We start from the raw sequence: 7,834 nt of genomic DNA, 5'->3' as shown, positions 1-7,834 counted from the left end.
ATTCAAAGTATTGAAATTTTGGGGATGCTTGTATAGCACCAAAAACTCAGCTTTTCCTGAATGGCGTCTTTTCAAGAAAATGACATAATAAACTATGGATCTGAAGCACTTTATAAGTTGAAGCCTTTTAAAGTATTAATGACATAGTTAAAGCACCAGATCAAAGTAATGAAAAGTATTGCTTTTGGAACTGGGTCGTATGGAATTTGATCTTGAGTCTACTGATCATTAACTATGTAACTTTAGACAGTTTAGTTAATACTATTAACTTCAGTTTTCTTTTAAAAAATCATGATACTCACATCATAAAATAATTATAAAATTTAAAGGAATTAAGATTTACAAAGTTCCTAGACGAGTCCAGACTCATAGTAAGACTTCTCTACCCGTAAGTCCTCTCAACTCATAGTAAGTCCTTTCTACCGGTTACCATCGAATACATGAGCCCGTGTATTTCAAGTAGAACTGTGCTACATAGATTTCTTTTTTTAACCTTTGTTTTTTGGTGAAAGCATACATAACAAAATATATATCCACTCAACAATTTTTATACGTGCAGATTATCGGCAATGGTTGCATCGCATTGTGTTGATATTCTCATTCTCTTTGCCTGTGTTGTTTTACTCTTAACTTTAACTCTCTGCCCTTTATAGTTCTCAACCATGCTTTAGAGTTACTGTTGTCAATTTGATTTCAACAGATAATTATTTTAAAGGGTGCAATGTTCAGGTAAACATTCTTTATTAATGGAGCTAAACCATTGCTTAGTTTAAAGACGACTGCATGGGATAGTTTCCGTTCAAGGTGTAAAAGGTGTTTGTTCCCAGACATTAGATTTTTGGGTGTCTCCAGTCCAAATATATCTAGAGGGTATTGTTTCCAATAAGTACTTCAAGTTCAGTTTGACAATTTTCCTCCTTTTGGTCAAGGTTTGTTGGATGTCTAATCAAAATGCTCAGTAAGTTCCATATGGTTTTCATGACTTTAACCTTTTCTTCCAAGGAGTCTCTGGGTAAGGTCAAACCACAAACTTTTTGGTTAGTCATTTGTTCCACCAAGGGACTCTTTTGTCTAGAGTTTCTCAAATGTTAGAGTGCTAAGATTGTTTTCTCTAAAGTGTTCAAACTGGCTACATTGAATCATTTGTTTGTGCCCTCCAGAAAGTCCTAAGTCCTCTCTTTTAGCACAATATATAAATAAATAGGACATTTAAAATTTTTATTAAAAACTCTAGCAGAGTCAGTCTTCCATAAATATTTGTTATCAATAATATTTATTATAAAATTAATTTTCAAATAACAGTTAAATACCTGTCTGAGAATGTTCTCTAAAATTGCAATGGAAAATAAAAAATGCACACAGAGAAAGGAGAAAAAATATTTTTGTTCCGGTTTGGGATAACAGAATCATTTGGCCAGCTCATTTGGAGTCTACCTCTGAGAAGAAGCCTGGACTTTTTCTGTTTTCAAAGGAAAGTCACTGCTTTCCTTAGAAAAGAATCAGGTGTGTTCTGAGAAGATAAGAAGAATGCACAGAGGAATGGCAGACCAATTAAGATTTTTCCTTAAATTACTTAAATGACACATAATAAAAGGAAATAAGTCATCTGTGACTAAAGCAAAATACCTATTAATGAGAGATAAGCCCCCATAGAGCATTTTAAAACAAAAAATAAAGATTGAGTCCTTGAAATCTCAGAAAAAAACTGGCCCTGGAGTTTATCAGGATGAATTATCCATTAGAACCACTTGAAACGCTTAATAAAAATCTGGACTCTCAATATCTCATGGTAGTTGTGAGCAAGGACAGCTCCCGGAAATCTGAATTTCAAACAAATTCTTCAAAGTTCTTGTATTTCAGAATCCAAGACAGGAGTCCTAGAGTTCAGATTAGTAACTGAAATACTACTGCGACTTCGTGGTCACATATGCAAATTGCAAGTTAAGATGTTATTGGAGAGATGTTGTTGTTAAGTGCTGGGGAGTTGATTCCAACCCATAGTGATCCTGTATAGGGTTTACAAGGAGCAGCTGGTTCAAAAGACATTGCATTCTGATGCATTAGCTCACAGTGCCACACCAGGATAAGCAAAACTAATTAGGTAAATCACCACTCACAAGTGACATTTAATTCTTAGCCCTCTGTCCTATCTAGTTTAAAAAATGTTTTCAATTTTGTGGATTATCTGATTTAGAGTTTATATAATATGCATCCTTGATGAAACAGTCTTCTAAAAAGAAACTAAGTTTTAAGATTTACTGATCTTTTGATATTCACCAACAACAAACTCTCAAACATTTAATCAGTTTGTAGGAGACAAGAAATTGTCATGGTGGAAAATTATAAGTCTTTTGCTATTAGAAAACATGAAAAGAAAAGACTCTTAAAGAGACAGTTGATGAGAGTAATTGGCTTTGCCAGTTAGACTCTATGTTGCCCATAACAGTCCTGGTAGTGCAGTGGGTTAAAGTTGGGCTGCTAACTACAAGGTCAGTAGTTTGGATCTACCAGCTACTCCACAGGAGAAAAATAAGGTTTTCTGTTCCTGTAAAGATCACGCTCAGCATTTCTCAAGCTGAGGTAACTGAAGAGAAATTTCAAGCCTTTACTTGCAGTATTGAAGGATTCTATGGGCAAAATATAGAATGATGGATAATGCATCAAATGAAGATGGAAGGACTACATAGAGCAAGTGTACCAAAAAGAAATGGTTGATGTCTTACCATTCCAAGAGGTAGCATATAATCAAGAATCAACGATACTGAAGGGAAAAGTCCAATATGCATTGAAAGAATTGGCAAAGAACAAGGTTCCAGGAATTGATGGAATAGAAATCGAAATCTCTCAACAAGCTGATGCAGCACTGAAGTCATCCATTCATCTATCTATGCCAAGAAATTTGGAAGACAGCTACCTGAACAATTAATTAGAAGAGATCCATTTTTGTACCCATTCCAAAGACAAGAGACCCAATGGAATATGGAAATCATTGGACAACATCATTAATACCGCATGCAAGTAAAATTTTGCTAAAGATAATTCAAAAGCTGCTGGAACAGTATATTGACAGAAAACTGCCAGAGGTTCAAGTCAGATTCAGACCAGGATGTGGAACAAGGGTAATTATTGCTGGCATCAGATGAATCTTGGATGAAAGCAGACAATAGTAGAAAGATGTTTACCTATGCTTTATTGACTTTGGAAAGGCTTTCAGTTGTATGGATCATTGCTGCATCTGACAAATGGCTATACTCCATGACCCACATAGAGATATTAAACCCAGGTACAGGTGACAGGAGATTAGAAAAAAAAGGAAGACAAAAGACACAAAATAAAAATAGCAAAGTTGGGATCAGGTGGGACACAGCATTCTGATGGTGATATTGTGACTCAGACGTAGATTCAGCACATTTATTATAGACGCAAGTCAAAGGAGAGTGCTGGGGGCAGGGAAAAAAGTGCAAAAAAAATATGGTGTTATTGATACATGCAGTAAGTGGAACTTTATCAGAAGAATGTAAGTTGTGTTTGCTAAGGAGACAAAGATAAGGCAGCTAGATGTTTTTGCAGACTTGAACTAAAAGTCATACAAGGAAAAACCTTGCAAGTTCCCTGCCCCCGAGACAGCACTGCAGGTTCCTGAGGGGAGACCACAACTGTTCAGTTGCAATCCTTCAGTTAAAATACCCGCAAGTCTGAGACCTTGAGCTCAAACCGCTCCCAACAGATCATAGCAAGCTAGGGACAACATTTTGGAGAATGAGTATTCCAGAACACTTAATTGTGCTCATGAGGACCCTGTACGTAGACCAAGAGGCAGTTGTTCATACGGAAGAGGGAACACGGAATGGTTTGCAATTAGAAATGGTGTGCGCTAGGGTTGTATTGTTTCACCGTGTTTATTCATTCTGTATGCTAAGCAAGTAATCTGAGAAGATGGATTATATGAAAAAGAATTTGGCATCAGGAATGGAGGAAGACTCATTAACAACCTGTAATATGCAGATGATACAACATTGTTAGCTGAAAGCAAAGAGAATTTTAAATACTAATGAAGATCAAAGACCATAGCCTTTGGCACAGTGTAAAGAAAACAAAATTCCTCACCATTGAACCAATAAATAACATCAAGATAAATGGAGAAAAGACTGAAGTTTTCAAAGACTTCATTTTGCTCAGATCGATCATCAACACTCATGGAAACAGCAGTCAAGATATCAGACATTAGGCAAATACATTGCACAAAACCTATTTAAAATGTTCAAGAGCTAAAATGTCAGTTTGAGGACAAAGGTGTCCCTGACCCAAGCCATGATATTTTCAATAACCTCATATGCATGTGAAAGTTGGACAGTGAATAACGAAAACCACAGAAAAATTGTTGCATTTGAGTTATGGTGTTGAAGGAGAGTATTAAAAGCATGATGGACTGTCAGAAGAAGAAATCAATCTGTATTGGAAGAAGTACAGTCAGAATGCTCCTTGGAAGCCAGGATGGCCAGCCTTTGTCTGTCTTATTTCAGACATATTGCCTAGAGAAAGACACCATACTTGGTAAAGTGGAAAGTCAGAGAAAAAGAGGAATGCCCCCAATGAGATGGATTGGCATGGTGGCAGCAACAAGGGGCTCAATCGTAGCAATGATTGTGAGGTTGGTGCAGGACTGGACAGTGTTTCCTTCTGTTGTGCATAGGGTTGCTATGAGTTGGTACCAACTCGATGACACCTAACAACAATAACAAAAAGGATTTATAACCTCGGACATCCTTTACAGGGCCTCTATGCTGTGGAACTGGCTCCATGGCACACAACCACCATCATACCAAGGGGAATAAGCAAGGGATCTGTATTCAGTAAATTTTCTTCTTCTACTTTCAGAGAATCTAGTCCTTAAGCCAAAATTCAAACCCATTGCCATTGAGTTGATTCTGACTCACAGTGACCCTTTAGGATAGCGTAGGGGTACTTTGTATGGTTTTCTAATGCTGTAAATCTTTAAAGAAGCAGACTGCAACAGCTTTCTCTTACAGAGCAGCTGGTGGATTTGAATTGCTGACTTTTCAGTTGGGAGACACATGCTTAACTATTGTGTCACCAGGGTTCTTCTAGCCTCTTTGCTGTTGTTATGTGCTTTTAAGTTGGTTTCTCATAGTGACTGCCAACCTTGTGGTTAGCTGTCCACTGCTGATCCTACAGCAACACACCAAAACTCCTAGTTTCTTAATCACCTATATAAAAGACTGTTTCCCAAACCTTTGAAAAATAATAGATGAAGTTTTGGTGAGTTTGAATTCTGTTTGTCTACCTTTGTCATGAGACCAAGCCATATAGAAAAAAAGAAAAAATGAGAGCACAAGTAGATGCTGTGCTGCTGAGAAGAACTGGTAGTTCATAATGGACCACTGCATTCAGGCTTGTTTTACTAGGAGTCAATAAGAGCCAAACGTGATCCAACATGACTTTGAAATTGGGCATCATTCCATTCAGTACCCTTGTGGCAACTCTTTTGCAAGACATTTTAACAATCTCCAAGAAGATTTACAACTAAACATTGTATGTTCTTCATAAAAAAACAAACAAACAAACATATTAATAAGGAGGGTGCTCATAAAGGAAATACACGATACTTACTAGTATGTTACCTGCAGTCATCCTATTATTTGGAACATTTGCAGATTCTGTGAAAGAGTTTTCCTGATGATTTGTGCAGTAATGTTATTGAATAACACATACATTGTATTTGAAGCATTTCAATTTTTTGTTTTTCCATGATGTTTTCTAAGGGTCAAAAGACCCTAATCTATGACATGGTCTTAATTTGAAGTGTTTACATATTTTTTTTACCAAAGTTATTTTAGTCTACCTATGCAAGTGAAGAGGAGTTTATAATCAGAGACTTAAAGAATTTCATCTGATGCAATCATAACAGTAGTTAAATCATGGGACACTGATGAAAAGAATTCAGTCGTGCGTCAAGGGTGGCCACTGACTTTGAAGATACGACACATTCCTCAGCAAACAGCAATGCCAACAAAAACAGCCAATGAGTCTCTGGGTTCCTTTATATGCATTTTATTAGAAAAAATAATGAGGTTACTTATGCAAATTAGAAGGAAGCTGTCCAGACAGGCATGCCATGCCCACCAACTTGAGGTATAAAAAGCCCCATACAGAAGTAGATCTTCATTCACACTTGGGAAACTTGTTCCTTGCAGTTTATCCAAATCCTTTACAACTCCTATCACCATGACTCGTTACTTCTGCTGTGGAAGCTACTTCCCAGGCTATCCTTGCTATGGGACCAACTTCCACGGGACCTACAGAGCCACCCCCTTGAACTGTGTCGTGCCTCTGGGCTCTCCCCTGAACTATGGCTGTGGATGCAATGGCTACAGCTCTCTGGGCTATAGCTTTGGTGGTAGCAACATCAGCAACCTGGGCTGTGGCTACGGTGGCAGCTTTTGCAGGCCATGGGGCTCTGGCTCTGGCTTTGGCTACAGCACCTACTGATGAACCAATGGCTTCGGAACTCTCGATCAATTCCTGGTGTACAGAACAACCTGAAGAGCGATGACTGTATTCCTGCCTCCAGGTGTGCTAGGGAGATACATCTTCCATCTTCTTACTGACTTCTTCCCATGGTCCTGGTCTTTGATGATGTTGAAACAAACAACACAGGAATCGGATTCTAAACCGATATTCATCTGCAGACATGGAAAGCAAGATGTATCTCCTTGACATACCTGAGTTTTAGCAGTGAAGCAACTAGTTTGCTACTGAAGGCTTTTCTGTTCATGTAATATTAACTTCTACATTAGTGAATGGCAAATTGGGTGTGGGTACAAAGGGGTTTTGCTGTGAGTCTCCTAATAAACTTATTTCATTCAGCATAAACAACATTTTTGTTTTGGTTATTTCTTTTAATGTTTATTTTTTTATTGCTCTTAAATTAATCTAGTTCCAACCTGTAATGGTTGACTTTAATCAAACCTTTTTATCTCAGACTGCACAGTCCAAACAGGGTGATGCCTAACCAAATTTAATTCAAATATGCTGCAATTGATTGTAAATAGGAATATTTCTTAGCTGTTGAATGCTAAAATAATTTCTTTCCTGTCTTCATTCCAAACCAAAGTCCAAACCCATTACTGTGGAGTTGATTCTGACTCTAGGAGACCCTATAGAACAGAATAGAACTGTACCATAGGTTTTCCAAGCTTGTAATCTTTATGGGAGCAGACTGTCACAGTTTTCTACTGTGGAGAAGCTGGTGGGTTTGAACCACCAACCTTTGGTTAGTAGTGAACATTTAACTAATGCAGGCTGTATTTAGCCAACACACAACACAGCCTCCTTCCTCCTTTCATTGGGGAGACTTAATCCATTTTGGCCTATTTCTCTGATCCCACTGTTTGTAGAACTTAACTCTGCTGGGATGTAGACCCCACTGATTGTTGGAAGAATTTCAACTAAATGGGTTTAGCTAAGAAGCTGTGTTTTTAGTTGTTCGAAAGATTTTGTCAATAGAGGAAAACAACTATTAAAATCACATAGTATTTTTTTCCTCTTTATGATGAATGGATCTTTCACCTCTGATTATACATATTTGTTGTTGTTGTTAAGTGCCATCGAGTCAGTTCTGACTCATAGTAATCCTATAAAGAGTTTTCCAAGAGCAGCTGGTGAGTTTGAACTGCCAACCTTGCAGTTTCGATCAACCTTGTGGCCTAGTTCTTACCCAACAGCACCACACCAGGACTCTGATTACACATATAGATGCTACTAAAAATGAAGCATTTATTCATTGAAATGATAGTTGTCATCAAAGCACTTC

General features: G+C 37.6%; 1 protein-coding gene across 1 annotated transcript; it reads left to right on the top strand.

The window, feature by feature from the left end:
* The first annotated feature begins 6,224 nt into the window (after positions 1-6,224).
* Positions 6,225-6,570, top strand: LOC102819373 (keratin-associated protein 7-1-like). Its single transcript, XM_006862522.1, has one exon. The coding sequence runs from the start codon at positions 6,247-6,249 to the stop codon at positions 6,508-6,510; it is 264 nt and encodes an 87-aa protein (XP_006862584.1). The 5' UTR covers positions 6,225-6,246; the 3' UTR covers positions 6,511-6,570.
* Positions 6,571-7,834: the final 1,264 nt, after the last annotated feature.

This window comes from Chrysochloris asiatica, unplaced genomic scaffold (assembly GCF_000296735.1).
Source record: "Chrysochloris asiatica unplaced genomic scaffold, ChrAsi1.0 scaffold00049, whole genome shotgun sequence".
Lineage (NCBI taxonomy): Eukaryota > Metazoa > Chordata > Mammalia > Afrosoricida > Chrysochloridae > Chrysochloris > Chrysochloris asiatica.
Note: the sequence above shows the minus strand (reverse complement) of the source record. Positions and strands in the feature narration are given on the sequence as shown.

Coding starts and splice junctions, on each gene's coding strand:
- LOC102819373 (XM_006862522.1), top strand. CDS start 6,247: ATGACTCGTTACTTCTGCTGTGGAAGCTACTTCCCAGGCTATCCTTGC.